The 17,709-nt window shown below is 50.5% G+C and overlaps 1 protein-coding gene across 2 annotated transcripts in view; it reads left to right on the top strand.

Moving 5' to 3' along the window:
- Window positions 1-17,316, top strand: part of RBM43 (RNA binding motif protein 43) — a 28,397-nt gene extending 11,081 nt beyond the window's left edge. For both annotated transcript variants that reach the window (XM_088463188.1, XM_088463187.1), the window contains exons 3-5: window positions 774-971; window positions 8,550-8,644; window positions 15,092-17,316. In XM_088463188.1, the coding sequence (XP_088319314.1) occupies window positions 788-971; window positions 8,550-8,644; window positions 15,092-16,252 (1,440 nt within the window). In that variant the 5' untranslated portion in view covers window positions 774-787 and the 3' untranslated portion in view covers window positions 16,253-17,316. The remainder of the gene's footprint in view (window positions 1-773; window positions 972-8,549; window positions 8,645-15,091) is intronic.
- The last annotated feature ends 393 nt before the right edge of the window (window positions 17,317-17,709 follow it).

Here is a 17,709-nt window from a genome sequence, read left to right as displayed (position 1 = left end):
GCTGGTGTGTATACTGTGCCTCCTCTGCTGCGTTAGGTGTAATGAGCTGTATTGCTGGTGTGTATATTGTGCCTCCTCTGCTGCGTTAGGTGTAATGAGCTGTATTGCTGGTGTGTATACTGTGCCTCCTCTGCTGCGTTAGGTGTAATGAGCTGTATAGCTGGTGTGTATACTGTGCCTCCTCTGCTGCGTTAGGTGTAATGAGCTGTATAGCTGGTGTGTATACTGTGCCTCCTCTGCTGCGTTAGGTGTAATGAGCTGTATTGCTGGTGTGTATACTGTGCCTCCTCTGCTGCGTTAGGTGTAATGAGCTGTATTGCTGGTGTGTATACTGTGCCTCCTCTGCTGCGTTAGGTGTAATGAGCTGTATTGCTGGTGTGTATATTGTGCCTCCTCTGCTGCGTTAGATGTAGTGAGCTGTATTGCTGGTGTGTATTGTGCCTCCTCTGCTGCGTTAGGTGTAATGAGCTGTATTGCTGGTGTGTATACTGTGCCTCCTCTGCTGCGTTAGGTGTAATGAGCTGTATTGCTGGTGTGTATACTGTGCCTCCTCTGCTGCGTTAGGTGTAATGAGCTGTATAGCTGGTGTGTATACTGTGCCTCCTCTGCTGCGTTAGGTGTAATGAGCTGTATTGCTGGTGTGTATACTGTGCCTCCTCTGCTGCGTTAGGTGTGAGCTGTATTGCTGGTGTGTATACTGTGCCTCCACTGCTGCGTTAGGTGTAATTTGTATTTGGTAACCTCATTTTTCTTCCTTTTTGCCCGGGTTCCAGGTTGTGTCATCGCCATGACTGATAGCCGAGTTTTGCAGGTGGCTGGAATACCGCCGCGCGTCTACGAAGATGACCTAGTGCGAGATAAGCTTTTAATTCACTTCCTGCGCCCCAAAAACGGAGGGGGGTGTGATATCGATGTCCGTTACCCCACCAAAGAGGAGGGCGTGGCCACAGTGACCTTTGACCAGGAGGAAGGTGATTCATTATGTGGTCATTGTATCTTTCTTTTTAATACATTCTTACCTAGATCAGACTTAAATCGTAATCTGGACACTTTGACGCGAGGTTATTAGCTGCAGAAAGGAAGATTGGCGCCATATACCCTGTGGTTCAGTAACAGCCTAATTCTGCCACACACAGGGCTCAAGTCCAGGCCACATAAAAATCAGGACTATTTACAGTTATTCGGTGATTACAGATATTTGTGATCAGGAATTATTGTAAATTCCCCCAATTTTTGGTGACCGGACTGTAGACCTATGTGTGGCAGGAATAGGGCTAATTATCCGTGTACTAGGATAAGGTTGACCCCATCAAAATGAATGTAATAACATTTAATACATTATAAAAAGTGTATATGAACCATGTCCTTGTCCGGTATTGTTTTGTACTGTAATTCATTGTTTTTTCTCGCTTTGCTCATGTGTAAGGCGCTGCGGAAGCCTTGTGGCGCCATAAAAAATAAAGGCTCATAATAAAATGAAAATTAAATTCGGTGTTATAGCGAGTGGCCCCAATGAGCTGAAGCAGCGTTCGATGTAAGCGCAATTGTTTTGTCGTATTTTGTATGGCGCCATCATACGTATGCAGATTGAGCCACATACAGACGTATTTTGTAATTACGTCTGTATGTAATTGTATTGATCAGTGACGTGCGGTGAGGTCAGTGGCTGGAGAGACACAGGTATGTAATTGTATTTATCAGTGACGTGCGGTGAGGTCAGTGACTGGGGAGACACAGGTATGTAATTGTATTTATCAGTGACGTGCGGTGACGTTAGTGGCTGGAGAGACACAGGTATGTAATTGTATTTATCAGTGACGTGTGCTGAGGTCAGTGGTTGGGGAGACACAGGTATGTAATTGTATTTATCAGTGACGTGCGGTGAGGTCAGTGGTTGGGGAGACACAGGTATGTAATTGTATTTATCAGTGACGTGCGGTGAGGTCAGTGGCTGGAGAGACACAGGTATGTAATTGTATTTTTCTACTTCAGGGTCCATAGGGGGTCCACAGGGTTGACCTTTGGGTATAGCTGGATCTGGATCCATGGGCACCACGCAGTTAAAGCTTTGCTGCTCCCAGGATGCACTTGGGTCCGTCCTCCTCTATACCTCGCCCCGGCCACGGGCACCTCAGTTTTAGTTGGTGCCCGGCCGGAGTCGGACCCTAAGCTTTATTCTTTATTTTTATTTTTTTTTTTAAAAAAAGAAGATTTTATTATTTTATTTTTACTGTCTTCAGAGCGGCAGCATCAGACTGTCCTTCTGGACGTCTACGCTGCCGCTCCAACAGCCCCGCTGGCGCTGCGACGCCGGTACTGATACGGGGATCGCAGCGGGACCCCGGAGTCAGTACTAGCGTGGCTCCGGGACCTCCCAAGGACTGCTGCCGGACTGAAGGGGCCAGGTAAGCCGCGAGCAGCGCTGTCAGCGCTGCACGCGGGGAAAATGCAGTCTTCATGCCGCCGGTCTCTGGGGACAGACCGGCGGCGCTAGTAGCAGCGGCGGGCTCCCCCTCTTCAGGAATACCCCGCGTGTCCGCTGGCCCCCGGGGTGTAAGTACCGGCGGGGAACCGGCTTCCCCGGGGGTTTAGTACTAGCAGGGGAGGCAGCCTTCCCTGCTTCAGCGCTCCTCCCCTCAGCCCAGCGCGCCTTCTCTCATGTGTGCTGGCGTCGCTGGGCTGTTATCTCCTGGCCACTCCTCCTCAGAGCTCTCCGGCGGCCATCTTCCTCAGGCAGCATCGCAGAGCTCCCAGGCAGGCTTCCAGTGGACCAGTCCCCCTGCGTACCTCTCCCCCTGCAAAGGACAGTGTTCGCAGTGCTATAGCCCTCCCAGACACTGAATCTGGGAGGTTGATTGTAGCGGAAGGTGCAGTGAGTATAACTTCTCTGCATGGTATGTGACTATTGCTAGTGCTGCTGTCTGTGCTTATTTTCTACTTACTGTCAGCTTTTTACCTATCCCTTTCCTTCTCCTACGGCCCGCAGGTGCGTGGGGGAGGGGTGTTCTTTCTGTGTACCTCACTTATATAAATCTACGTATTTGTGAGGTCCGTCACATACTGCGGTGTGCTCCTCAGTACCATATTGTGGGCTGTTTGGGTTGCATACTTGGGAGTGCATGGGTGTTATACGCCTTACCTCGTTTCGGTGAGACACTTTTTTTGCAAAAAAGTTTGTGTCATGTCTGATGAGGGGAATGAGCGCTCCGAGGCTCCTGTGTTGTTTTCCTGCCGACGCTGTTCGGCAGGGGTTGACGGGGCAGATTTGTCTCAGGACGGTCTGTGCGGGCGATGCCAGTTGGTACCTGGACCCTCTAAACCCCCGGTGGCGCAGGATCCTCCGTGGGCAATGTTTACGCAAGTGCTGGCGGCAATTGCGGACCGACTTGCGATCCCGACTGCGGCCCCTTGTAGGGCGTTGCCCCAGCCTACCATGCCCCGTTCCCCGGGTGTGACTCGTCTGGTGCAGTCTCCTCCCGGGTCTCAGACTGTGGGTCCTTATGCGGGTTTGCCGGTATACGTGCAGACGCCCACGGTGCCGCAGCAGTCGATGGTACCTTTTCAGGGGTATCCTCAGGCAGTACCCCCGCCTTGGGTGGATGTCCTCTCCAGCTCTGTTCAGAGTCTGGCGGCTTCGTCATCGGCTTTTCAACATATGTTGCACAGTGATTTGCCCCCACAGGCGTCCAAGCGTTCCGGCTTCACTGGCGGCTCAGTTCACGGACACGGATGTGTCTTCGGATGACGGGGAGATCCATGAAGACTCTGACTCGGATGCCGGGGCCCAGGAGATGGAGGCTAAGTCTTCCATTAATGTGCCGGCATTGGTTAGGGCGGTGCGGGCCATCCTTCACATTGAGGAGGATGTGCCCGCCCCCAGGTCAAAATACCCAAATTTTAAAAAGGCCAAGGTAGCTTCGACGGTTTTCCCCCTGTCCGATCAATTGACGGATCATATGGCAGGGGCCTGGCAGTTGCCCAGCAAGAGGTTCCAACCGCAGAAGCGGTTGGCTTCGAACTATCCGTTTCCGGAGGCTCATTGCAGGAAGTGGGAAACTCCTCCAGCGGTGGATTCCCACGTTACCCGCTTAATTAAAAGCGCTACGCTGCCTTTGCCGTCGATCTCCTCCCTGAAGGATCCCACGGACAGGAAGGTGGAGACTTGTTTGAAGTCTATCTACTCTCTCTCGGGGGCGGTGGCCCGTCCGTCCATGGCCATCTCTTGGGTGGCTAAGGCCATCGAGAGCTGGGCCAATGCTTTGGAGGATACCTTTCCGGAAGATGCTCCGGAGATCCAGAGAGCGTTGATAGGTCAAATGAGGGATGCGGCTTCCTACATTGGGGAAGCATCGTTGGACGCAAGCCTGCTAACCTCTCGGGTGTCGGCTGCAGCTGTGTCGGCGCATCGGTCCTTGTGGCTGAGGTCTTGGAGAGCTGACGCTGACTCTAAAAAGGGACTGGAGGCCTTACCTTTTAATGGGGAGTTGCTTTTTGGTCCAGACTTGGACAAAATTGTGGACACTCTGGCTAAGTCTAAATCAGCCTTCCTCCCTTTGGCTTCTGCTCCTACCAAGGTACGGAGCTCTGCTTTTCCTTCCCGAGGCAGTCGACGACCAAGGCCGCTTCTAAGCCCAAGAAGCAGCCCTGGAGTGCCAGGCGCCCTTCTTCCAAGCAGGAAGATAAACCTTCTGCCTGATGGGACGGGCCTCCCTCTGGGGGACCCCAGAGTGGGAGGCCGACTTCTTCTATTTGCCCAGTGCTGGCACAATACCACCACGGATGCCTGGGTTCGAGAAGTGGTCTCCCAGGGGTACGCCCTGTCTTTTCGGCACAGACCGCCCCACCAGTTTTTCTGCACGAGTCCTTCTCAGGATACGACCAAGTCTTTACAGATTCAGGAAGCTATAGAGTCCTTGCTGACAGCAGGGGTCATTGTTCCCGTTCCTCAATTACAACGAGGGACGGGGTTCTATTCTTCTCTGTTTCTGGTGCGGAAACCCAATGGTTCTCATCGCCCTATCCTCAACTTGAAGTCTCTGAACAAATTCATCAGAGTTCCCAAGTTCAGGATGGAAACGTTACGTTCCATCATTCTGGCGATGGAACCGGGGGATTACATGGTGTCCCTGGATATCCAGGACGCCTACCTCCATGTTCCGATAGCACCTTTGCACCAGCAGTATCTGAGGTTCGCTATCCTTCAACACCATTACCAGTTCCGGGCGCTACCCTTTGGTCTCTCTACGGCACCGAGGGTGTTCACGAAGATTATGGCGGTCATGGCCGCACATCTTCGGAACCAGAATGTACGGCTACTACCGTATCTGGACGACCTCCTGTTGCTGGCGAGTTCCCCGGAGGTACTGCTTCATCATCTCCACTTGACGGTCGCTTGCCTGCAAGCGCACGGGTGGCTGATAAATTGGAAAAAGTCCTCCCTGATTCCATCTCAGCGGATGGTTCATTTGGGAGCCCTGCTGGATTCTCGGCAGCAAAGGATCTTCCTGACCCCGGAGAAGGTCTCCTCCCTGCAGCTGAGGATACACAGTTGCCTGAGCAGTTGCCGCCTGTCGGTCCATTCGGCTATGAGGGTTTTGGGCTCCATGGTGTCAACATTCGACATGGTGGAATTTGCCCAGTTCCATTCCCGGCCTCTGCAGGGGCTGATTCTATCGGAATGGAACGGGTTACCTCACCGGATCCGCTCTCAGTTGCTGGTGTTGTCCCCGGAGGTTCGGCAGTCTTTGGCTTGGTGGCTTCAGACAGCTCATCTGGTCGAGGGGCGTCCCTTTTGGATCCCGGACTGGGTCCTGCTCACGACGGATGCCAGTCTTCGGGGTTGGGGGGCAGTGTCCGGCTCGTTGTCACTTCAGGGTCGTTGGTCTGCGGAAGAAGCTCTTCTTCCCATCAACATTCTGGAACTGCGGGCGGTTTATCGGGCCCTGCAGTCGTCCGGTCCCGCTCTTTACGGACGGGCGGTTCAGGTGCAGTCCGACAACGCCACCACGGTGGCGTATATCAACCACCAAGGAGGAACTCGAAGTCGGGCAGCAATGTCGGAGGTGTCTCGCATCCTTGCTTGGGCGGAGTGTCACATTCCAGCGATCTCGGCAGTCTTCATTCCCGGAGTCCTCAATTGGGAGGCGGACTTCCTCAGCCGTCACGACGTGCATCCCGGGGAATGGTCGCTTCACCCAGAGGTGTTTCAGCTACTCGTGGACAGGTGGGGGCTGCCGGAGCTGGACTTGATGGCCTCCCGTCACAATCACAAGTTGCCCGTTTACGGGTCAAGGACAAGAGACGCAGGCGCCAGTCTGGTAGACGCGCTGTCGGTGAAATGGACGTTTCACCTGGCGTATCTGTTTCCTCCGATATCCTTACTTCCTCGGGTTCTGCGGAAATTCAAGCAGGACGGCGGCACGCTCGTGCTGGTTGCTCCGGCGTGGCCCAGTCGTCCTTGGTACTCCGATCTGAGGTGTCTCTCCATCGACGCTCCGTACCTTCTTCCTCAGCGTCGGGACCTGTTGTCTCAAGGGCCCTGCCTTTACCCGGATCTGGGTCGGCTGTCTTTGACGGCGTGGCTCTTGAGACAGCCGTCTTGAGGTCTAGGGGTTTCTCCAGTTCAGTCATTGGTACCATGCTTAGGGCACGCAAGCCTGCCTCCGCACGGATTTACCACAGGGTGTGGCGCACTTACTTTCAGTGGTGTGAATCCAGAAACTATGATCCTCAGGTGTTCCGGGTTTCCAGAATCTTGGAGTTCCTTCAATCAGGTTTAGACCTCGGCTTACGCCTGGCCTCTCTGAAGGTTCATGTGTCTGCTTTGTCCGTGTGGTTTCAGCGACGGATTGCTACACTACCGGATGTTCACACCTTTTTCCAGGGTGTTCTCAGGATACAGCCTCCCTTCGTGCCTCCTGTGGCTCCTTGGGACTTGGCGGTGGTGCTACGGGTCTTGCAGGGTCATCCTTTTGAGCCTCTTGAGGTGGTGGACCTCAAGTGGCTGACGTTCAAGACCGTTTTTCTCCTAGCAATTGCTTCTGCCAGGAGGGTGTCAGAGTTGGGGGCGCTTTCCTGTCGCCCTCCTTTTCTGATTTTTCATCAGGACAGAGCGGTGCTCAGCACTCGTCCTGAGTTTTTGTCCAAAGTGGTCTCGAAGTTCCACATTAATCAGGAGCTTTTCAGTCGCCTGATCTTTCAGCTGGTGAGGCTTCCTTAGATGTAGTCCGGGCACTTAGAATCTATGTGGATCGGACTGCTTCGGTTAGGAAGTCGGATTCTTTGTTTGTCCTCTTCGGTTTTCACAAGAGGGGTTGGCTGCCAACAAGCAAACGTTAGCCCGTTGGCTTCGTTCCGTTATTTGTGAGGCTTATGCACAGGAGGGTTTACCTGTGCCAGCCTCTGTTAAGGCTCATTCCACTCGTTCTGTGGGTCCCTCTTGGGCTGCTAGACGTGGCGCCTCCGCTGTTCAGCTGTGTAAGGCGGCCACTTGGTCTTCAATTCAAACGTTTTTGAGGTTCTATGCGTTTGACACCTTCGCCTCTCAGGATGTATCCTTCGGGCGCCGGGTACTCCTTTCAGCACAGGAGCGTCCCCGCCCTTAGTTGAACTGCTTTGGGACATCCCCAAGGTCAACCCTGTGGACCCCCTATGGACCCTGAAGTAGAAAATAAGAGATATGGTAAGAACTTACCTTTGTTATCTCTGTTTCTACGAAGTCCATAGGGTCCACAGGGCGCCCGCCCTGACGCACCTGGCTTCAAATGGGCTGTGTGGCTGGTCACCGGTTTTCCGTCTCCCATTTCTGTGAGTATGGTTTCTTGTGTGTTCCAGTCTTCCTTCTCTCTGTTTAGTCTCCTCCTCCGGCCTTAGCTGCTTACCAACTGAGGTGCCTGTGGCCGGGGCGGGGTATAGAGGAGGACGGACCCAAGTGCATCCTGGGAGCAGCAAAGCTTTAACTGCGTGGTGCCCATGGATCCAGATCCAGCTATACCCCAAGGTCAACCCTGTGGACCCTATGAACTTCGTAGAAACAGAGATAACAAAGGTAAGTTCTTACCATATCTCTTGTTATCAGTGACGTGCGGTGAGGTCAGTGGCTGCGGAGACACAGGTATGATGCCCCTGGTATCCCTGTACAGACACAGGCAGACTGTCCTATGTATCTGGCACTTCATTCAGACATGCGTCCAAGTCTGCAAGCTGCGTAAAATGGCGTCCTTTGCTCCCGAGAATTTATTCCTGCATTTTTTACGGAAACTGCATCCAGCACTATGGGGTATATTTACTAAAGTGCAGGTTATTAGAAGTGGAGATGTTGCCCATAGCAACCAATCGGATTCCATGTAACATTTATCTAGCACCTTCTAGAAGATAAAAGCTAGAAGCTGATTGGTTGCTATGGGCAACATCTCCACTTCTAATAACCCGCACCTTAGTAACTATACCCCCGTAACACTGTTATTATTATGGCAGAGATAACCTGGGCTCTGGTGACATGAATGATAAATATTCTCCTTTATTCTTCTCTCTGATGTCTGTGATAACAGTGGTGAAGAGGATGCTGGGCAAGGAGCACACGATGGAGATTGGAGACCGTACTTACCCGCTGGCAGTGAGGCGGCCATTGTGCCACACCTCAGAGGTAGGTACTTCGGACTCACAGAGGCCCATTGTATGCGGGGAAGTAGCGCTGCTGCCAGGATATTACCACGTTCTGCTGCCAGGATATTACCACGTGCTGCTGCCAGGATATTACCACGTTCTGCTGCCAGGATATTACCACGTTCTGCTGCCAGGATATTACCACGTTCTGCTGCCAGGATATTACCACATTCTGCTGCCAGGATATTACCACGTTCTGCTGCCAGGTCACTCACTCAGAGACATGATCTGTGGTCGCTGTTACTCTCCCATCACAGATTTATTTGGTGCTTCAGCAAAAGTTATTTCACAGTTTTCCCGAAATGGTGGAGTGTTGGGGGGGGAGGGAAGAGGCCAGGATCTCCATTGGCTGATTTCCTGGCCCCTTTGTTGTAACTGCGGTGGCCGACTTGCGTGACCCCAGGGGCACTTACCTGGCCGATGTTATTGCAAATTATCCGATGTCGCGTCCTTGGACGCAGCTTGGAGAAGTAATGCATGCGGAAGGCGTGACGCCTCCTGCTGCATTTACATAATTGCAAGGACGGAATTGCAAAGCTGCCTGCGTGCATACACCATATCTATAGCCTGCGTGCATACATCATATCTATAGCCTGCGTGCATACATCATATCTATAGCCTGCGTGTATACATCATATCTATATCCTGCGTGCATACATCATATATCTATAGCCTGCGTGCATACATCATATCTATAGCCTGCGTGCATACATCATATCTGTAGCCTGCGTGCATACATCATATCTATTTCCTGCGTGCATACATCATATCTATAGCCTGCGTGTATACATCATATCTATATCCTGCGTGCATACATCATATCTATAGCCTGCGTGTATACATCATATCTATAGCCTGCGTGCATACATCATATCTATAGCCTGCGTGCATACATCATATCTATAGCCTGCGTGCATACATCATATATCTATAGCCTGCGTGCATACATCATATCTATAGCCTGCGTGCATACATCATATCTATAGCCTGTGTGCATACATCATATCTGTAGCCTGCGTGCATACATCATATCTATAGCCTGCGTGTATACATCATATCTATATCCTGCCTGCATACATCATATATCTATAGCCTGCGTATATACATCATATTTATAGCCTGCGTGTATACATCATATATCTATAGCCTGCGTGTATACATCATACCTATAGCCTACGTGCATACATCATATCTGTAGCCTACGTGGAGCATTGCAATTCCGTCCTAAGCTGGATCAGGCCCTATGGGTGCGCTATATAAGTAACAATAATGGGGATCTGTCCTGGACAATCGGCCCAGTAAGGGTTCAGTATCTACATTTCATGCTTGGGCCCAAGAACCGCCACCTGGGTGAACAGATCAAACCACTCCGACAATTTTTTTAAATGATTGGATTTAGTTCCCCAAGAAATCCTGTTGTTGTTGTTTGTTTTTATTTTAATTGCTGCACTTAAACCTTTCCCAGGCTGCACTCCTCCTATTACATTCCTATTCGTTCACCTTCCGACTGCAGCTAATACTCTCATTGTAGTTTATTTTAGTAATCATCAAACTTCCTCTTCCTCCCCCTCAGCTGAGGTGTTAGAGTTGGGCCAGCAGTAGTGTTAGTGAGATTTCAGAGGCGATGTGGGTGGTCTTGTGTAACCGGCGTCTATCTGGTGCGCGTGGTAGTGGTGACTGCAACTATACGGGGGCCTAGCAACAGTCTGTGCAAAGGTAGCGGAAAACGCTCAGAACGCGGCTATGATTTTGCCGCCTCATACAGATTACACTGCGTGGCTAACGCACCGCGGTACTGCCGGGTTATACGAGGCTTTTTCTGCCTTTCCATCTATGTCTAGAGTTCCTTACACCTTATCCTACAGTCTAACGTTCTCTCCAAGTTTCTGTTTTATCGCATATTCATTATAAAACCTTTAACGTAAATATATAATTTATTAGAATAAACTGCTACATAAAGGGTGAGGTACTGAGCCCCCGGGGAGTCTTAGCTGGACTTATTATTGCTGTCTGGGAATGGATTGGGATAATTGCCCCAGTGCTGGGTAATTAATAAAATCACTGACACAGTAAATGTAGATCAGGCAGAAGCTTTGTTCAATGTTCACTAAAGAGAATCAAATTCTGTGAATAGTACTAATTATCTGCCGTCCTGGGCTAGTAATGGCCATCAGTGTACCTTATACACAGCTCTGCCGTCCTGGGCTAGTAATGGCCATCAGTGTACCTTATACACAGCTCTGCCGTCCTGGGCTAGTAATGGCCATCAGTGTACCTTATCCACAGCTCTGCCGTCCTGGGCTAGTAATCGCCATCAGTGTACCTTATACACAGCTCTGCCGTCCTGGGCTAGTAATCGCCATCAGTGTACCTTATACACAGCTCTGCCGTCCTGGGCTAGTAATGGCCATCAGTGTACCTTATACACAGCTCTGCCGTCCTGGGCTAGTAATGGCCATCAGTGTACGTTATACACAGCTCTGCCGTCCTGGGCTAGTAATGGTCATCAGTGTACCTTATACACAGCTCTGCCGTCCTGGGCTAGTAATGGCCATCAGTGTACCTTATACACAGCTCTGCCGTCCTGGGCTAGTAATGGCCATCAGTGTACCTTATCCACAGCTCTGCCGTCCTGGGCTAGTAATGGCCATCAGTGTACCTTATACACAGCTCTGCCGTCCTGGGCTAGTAATGGCCATCAGTGTACGTTATACACAGCTCTGCCGTCCTGGGCTAGTAATCGCCATCAGTATACCTTATCCACAGCTCTGCCGTCCTGGGCTAGTAAACGCCATCAGTGTACCTTATCCACAGCTTTGCCGTCCTGAGCTAGTAATGGCCATCAGTGTACCTTATCCACAGCTCTGCCGTCCTGGGCTAGTAATGGCCATCAGTGTACCTTATACACAGCTCTGCCGTCCTGGGCTAGTAATGGCCATCAGTGTACCTTATACACAGCTCTGCCGTCCTGAGCTAGTAATCGCCATCAGTGTACCTTATACACAGCTTTGTCGTCCTAGGCTAGTAATCGCCATCAGTGTACCTTATACACAGCTCTACCGTCATGGGCTAGTAATGGCCATCAGTGTACCTTATACACAGCTCTGCCGTCCTGTGCTAGTAATCGCCATCAGTGTACCTTATACACAGCTCTGCCGTCCTGGGCTAGTAATCGCCATCAGTGTACCTTATACACAGCTCTGCCGTCCTGGGCTAGTAATCGCCATCAGTGTACCTTATCCACAGCTCTGCCGTCCTGGGCTAGTAATCGCCATCAGTGTACCTTATACACAGCTCTGCCGTCCTGGGCTAGTAATCGCCATCAGTGTACCTTATACACAGCTCTGCCGTCCTGGGCTAGTAATCGCCATCAGTGTACCTTATACACAGCTTTGTCGTCCTAGGCTAGTAATCGCCATCAGTGTACCTTATACACAGCTCTGCCGTCCTGGGCTAGTAATGGCCATCAGTGTACCTTATCCACAGCTCTGCCGTCCTGGGCTAGTAATGGCCATCAGTGTACCTTATCCACAGCTTTGCCGTCCTGAGCTAGTAATCGCCGTCAGTGTACCTTATACACAGCTTTGCCGTCCTGGGCTAGTAATGGCCATCAGTGTACCTTATCAACAGCTTTGCCATCCTGAGCTAGTAATCGCCGTCAGTGTACCTTATACACAGCTTTGTTGTCCTAGGCTAGTAATCGCCATCAGTGTACCTTATACACAGCTCTGCCGTCCTGGGCTAGTAGTCGCCGTCAGTGTACCTTATACACAGCTTTGTTGTCCTAGGCTAGTAATCGCCATCAGTGTACCTTATACACAGCTCTGCCGTCCTGGGCTAGTAATCGCCATCAGTGTACCTTATACACAGCTCTGCCGTCCTGGGCTAGTAATGGCCATCAGTGTACCTTATCCACAGCTCTGCCGTCCTAGGCTAGTAATCGCCATCAGTGTACCTTATCCACAGCTCTGCCGTCCTGGGCTAGTAATCGCCATCAGTGTACCTTATCCACAGCTCTGCCGTCCTGGGCTAGTAATCGCCATCAGTGTACCTTATACACAGCTCTGCCGTCCTGGGCTAGTAATGGCCATCAGTGTACCTTATACACAGCTCTGCCGTCCTGGGCTAGTAATGGCCATCAGTGTACCTTATCCACAGCTCTGCCGTCCTAGGCTAGTAATGGCCATCAGTGTACCTTATCCACAGCTCTGCCGTCCTGGGCTAGTAATCGCCATCAGTGTACCTTATCCACAGCTCTGCCGTCCTGGGCTAGTAATGGCCATCAGTGTACCTTATCCACAGCTCTGCCGTCCTGGGCTAGTAATCGCCATCAGTGTACCTTATACACAGCTCTGCCGTCCTGGGCTAGTAATCGCCATCAGTGTACCTTATACACAGCTCTGCCGTCCTGGGCTAGTAATGGCCATCAGTGTACCTTATACACAGCTCTGCCGTCCTGGGCTAGTAATCGCCATCAGTGTACCTTATACACAGCTCTGCCGTCCTGGGCTAGTAATCGCCATCAGTGTACCTTATCCACAGCTCTGCCGTCCTGGGCTAGTAATGGCCATCAGTGTACCTTATCCACAGCTCTGCCGTCCTGGGCTAGTAATGGCCATCAGTGTACCTTATCCACAGCTTTGCCGTCCTGAGCTAGTAATCGCCGTCAGTGTACCTTATCCACAGCTCTGCCGTCCTGGGCTAGTAATGGCCATCAGTGTACCTTATCCACAGCTCTGCCGTCCTGGGCTAGTAATCGCCATCAGTGTACCTTATCCACAGCTCTGCCGTCCTGGGCTAGTAATGGCCATCAGTGTACCTTATCCACAGCTCTGCCGTTCTGGGCTAGTAATGGCCATCAGTGTACCTTATCCACAGCTCTGCCGTCCTGGGCTAGTAATCGCCATCAGTGTACCTTATCCACAGCTCTGCCGTCCTGGGCTAGTAATGGCCATCAGTGTACCTTATCCACAGCTCTGCCGTCCTGGGCTAGTAATGGCCATCAGTGTACCTTATCCACAGCTTTGCCGTCCTGAGCTAGTAATCGCCGTCAGTGTACCTTATCCACAGCTCTGCCGTCCTGGGCTAGTAATGGCCATCAGTGTACCTTATCCACAGCTCTGCCGTCCTGGGCTAGTAATCGCCATCAGTGTACCTTATCCACAGCTCTGCCGTCCTGGGCTAGTAATGGCCATCAGTGTACCTTATCCACAGCTCTGCCGTCCTGGGCTAGTAATGGCCATCAGTGTACCTTATCCACAGCTCTGCCGTCCTGGGCTAGTAATCGCCATCAGTGTACCTTATACACAGCTCTGCCGTCCTGGGCTAGTAATCGCCATCAGTGTACCTTATACACAGCTCTGCCGTCCTGGGCTAGTAATGGCCATCAGTGTACCTTATACACAGCTCTGCCGTCCTGGGCTAGTAATCGCCATCAGTGTACCTTATACACAGCTCTGCCGTCCTGGGCTAGTAATCGCCATCAGTGTACCTTATCCACAGCTCTGCCGTCCTGGGCTAGTAATGGCCATCAGTGTACCTGCCGTTCATGCATACAGACGGATAACCAGCACTGCACCATTCTCCCAGAAGCCCAGGAAGAGATTAGCATACATCGGTACGCAGTGACTGCACAGGGGAAGTTCCTGTAGCCAGAGCTGGGTCATACTGTAGGCAGCCTGTTCTCCTGCCTGGGGCCCATTGGGCACTGAGGGGCTCAGATTACTATAAACTACAATTGAGAAGCTCCTGTGTCCCCGCAGCAAAGCGCTGGTGTCTGTGAGATGTGCAGAACTCTCTCCTGTAACCACTGTTACATCTTTACAGTCTTTTAGTTTATGCCGCTGTTCTATTTTTGTCACTTTAGTGGGATTTGGGCAAACAACGTAATACTCAGTCTCTGTATATACATTATTGCAGAGCAGGAGGCCATAGGGGGGCACAGATGGGGCTGTTTATCACAGTTGTGTCATTTTGTGTTGTAAAAAACTGTAATATGACAGGGTCGGACGTGCGCCATCTTGTCAATCTTGCGTATTTCAGCAATGGAACTAATCGTGCGCAGAGGACGGGCGGTGAGCCGTTGTACAGTTTGCAGTCACAGGTGCAGCTGGGTGTAAGCGAGGGATCCTCACATAGACAAAGCTCAGCGAGGGCGTGTCCACATTACTGCGGCCTATACGGAATTTGCCGTCAGCGTAGTTTGGAGACGTGTCTTTTGCACATTGTGTAGTGTCGGTGCAAACGCACTTTTGTTGATAACTAATAGTAGATTGAAGCGTACACATAGGGGACGGGCACGTACTGCTCTCTATGCGGCGAACGCGCTTTTTTCTGTCCGTGAGCGTTACTTCCAGCTCTGCACCTGACCTACAGCATGTAACTGTTCCTTCTGTGCAATAACTAATATCTGTTTCTTCTCCTGCAGTTTTCCCTGCCCATTAGAACGACCTTGAACCTGAAATATTTCAATGACGTTTCTGAGGTAACGAGGCTGCTGCAGCGAAACAATCTGCGTATATCCAGTAACCGAGACTCAAAGCTCCTCATTACAGGGAATTTCCATGATCTGAGAAGATGTCGTGATGAGCTGTATGGGAAATTAGGGGGACCCCTGCTGCGTAGACCTAATGGCGAGGAGAATTTCCATCTTACGTCAGGCGATACGGAGAAGAGACCACCCAGGGGCAACAATCCCCCTTCTAATGTGACCAATAGCAGGAGACCTGTCTCAGAGGTAACAAATGACGCTTCACTCCATAACTCCGCCTTGAGACAACGCAAAGACGAGTATACGAAACCATCCGCCAACATCTCCTCCCCGAAGGTGTTGAATGAGCCCTCCTCACCATTGCCTCGTGGTAAATCGTCCAATCCAGTGCACACAGAAAACGTACATTCCTCCAGCTCACTGACTAGAAGTTTAGATTTGGAAACGGGAGTTTACAGCTACGTAACGACATTTGAAAAATCTACAATTGTTGACATTCTCAGACGTTGTTTTCTAAGTATGAAGGAAGAGAAATGTGAGAAATGGAGCAGGATCACACTTACGGCAAAGTCTCCGTATAGTCCCACATTATTTCAGTATGCCCTTGATAAGATTTCAGAACTCTTTACCTATTACACAGCTTTCCTCCATAGAGACAGCATCAAATTGCCGATCATTCCAGGGAAAGCAGAAGCCAAGGAACTGCGACGGCTTCTACTGAGACGAGGTATTTACTCATGGCGAAATGAGGACTCGTTAAACCTTATTGGCGCGTCTGACAATATCCTTCGGTTTAAGCAGGAATGGGAAGTGCCCTCAGGGGAAAAGAAAATCTCAAATTACCCCAGTCCCCCCACAGAGGGGAATTACCCCAGTCCCCCCACAGAGGGGAATTACCCCAGTCCCCCCACAGAGGGGCTAAATAATATGCACATAGCTCCACGTCACAAGAACTTGCTGCAAACTAAGGTGTCGGACGGGAAGCCAAGAGCACGTGATCCCAGTCAGGGGACTCCTGCCAGGGGGAGAGGTGGGCAGCAACAGGTAAACCGCAGAGCATCACCCTCCACCGATCCCCAAAAAGAGCAATGGAGATGAGCGGAACAATATTGGAGCTTATTTAGGGTTGATAGATAATGAAATCACAGTTAGGGGTCATTGTTTGATGCCATTAAGGCTGAGACCTCGGTTTCCATACTTAGTACTCACCATAGACCATTATCAGAGCTGCACAGCTGGCGTCCACCAGTCACAGACGGACCTTTAGAGGACTGTGACCAGATGTCGGCGCGTTCATAGACTGCTTGTGACTGTGACGGGCCTGCTCTATCTCATTACCCGCGGGGCCTCCTCTGCGCAGGCTCTATGTCTCATATTACATGTCACATCCCTGTTATTCAGTATCGTTAGGAAACACAGGTACAATACAGAGCGACTGCGGGAGAGCATAGCGCTATATTCCCGACGGTATATGAGGAGACCCAGGAACAGAGCAGATACCTTGTACGTCATGTTTATCCGCCATTACGGCGTATAAGGAAATACAGTCTGGCGCTATCGGTACAGTTCTTTATTTTAGATTTTTATTTCCATTGTGAGTACAGGTATTTGCATTTCACCATCTCAGTTGTTCATTGTTTCTGAAATGTAAAAAACTAAACATATGAATAATATAATAGTTTTTTTTATTATACATTAAATGTGTTTATTTTAACTAACACATGACCCCTTGCGCTGGCTACACAACGCTCAGCGCCCGACTTACCACCTGTTCTCCAGCTGCTGCAATCTGGACGGAATTTATTCATTCTGTTTCCTGACATTTCAGTGAATTCAGCCCCAGCAGAGACGGGATTCGTGCACACTAGCGGAATATCTGTGTATCCCTGTGCGCGCCGCCCGTATTTCATCGCCGTAGATGAGGAAAGCGTACTTGGCACATGAACTATGTAGATACCATAGGGATCAATAGGGATCTATAGTGCTTTTGTCCGCCATATTTGCATTTGGTTCCATTTAGAGTGCAGCAGCAGTGTGGAGACTAATTCTGTGCTTTACAGAATTTATGTTACATTATACTGTTTATGTATTATCTTACTCTGTGATTCTGCTGTCTTAGATCATTCCCTGCTTGGTTTGCATTAAATACTTTGTGCTACACAGGCACTCGTGTGGTTATGTGTCCATTTGGAGTGATGTCACGTTGTCCGGTGTTTTGCTCGCTGCTGGATATAGAACAGGAGCGATGTTCACCATGTTAAGTGCATGGGCACATTAACCAGGTTATTTAACATTTCCCACATCACCACCATAATACATCACTTATTCTAACTGGGATCGGAATATTACTATGTCTAATTACGATAACATATCTCAGGGCGCTCAGAAAGTCATTGGCCACTTCCCAGGAGCCTCCATTGTGGGAGAAATGATGATTTAACGCTGTAGAAGATATATTTGTGGGGGATACTCTCAGCCCTGCAGGTGCCTGCAAGTCAGATCTGCCTGTTGTAGGCTATGGGACCTGGGTTTAAATATATGTAATGTTACTCTCA

This window comes from Taudactylus pleione, unplaced genomic scaffold, assembly GCF_031769625.1.
Source record: "Taudactylus pleione unplaced genomic scaffold, aTauple2 ptg001330l, whole genome shotgun sequence".
NCBI lineage: Eukaryota > Metazoa > Chordata > Amphibia > Anura > Myobatrachidae > Taudactylus > Taudactylus pleione.
Note: the sequence above shows the minus strand (reverse complement) of the source record. Positions and strands in the feature narration are given on the sequence as shown.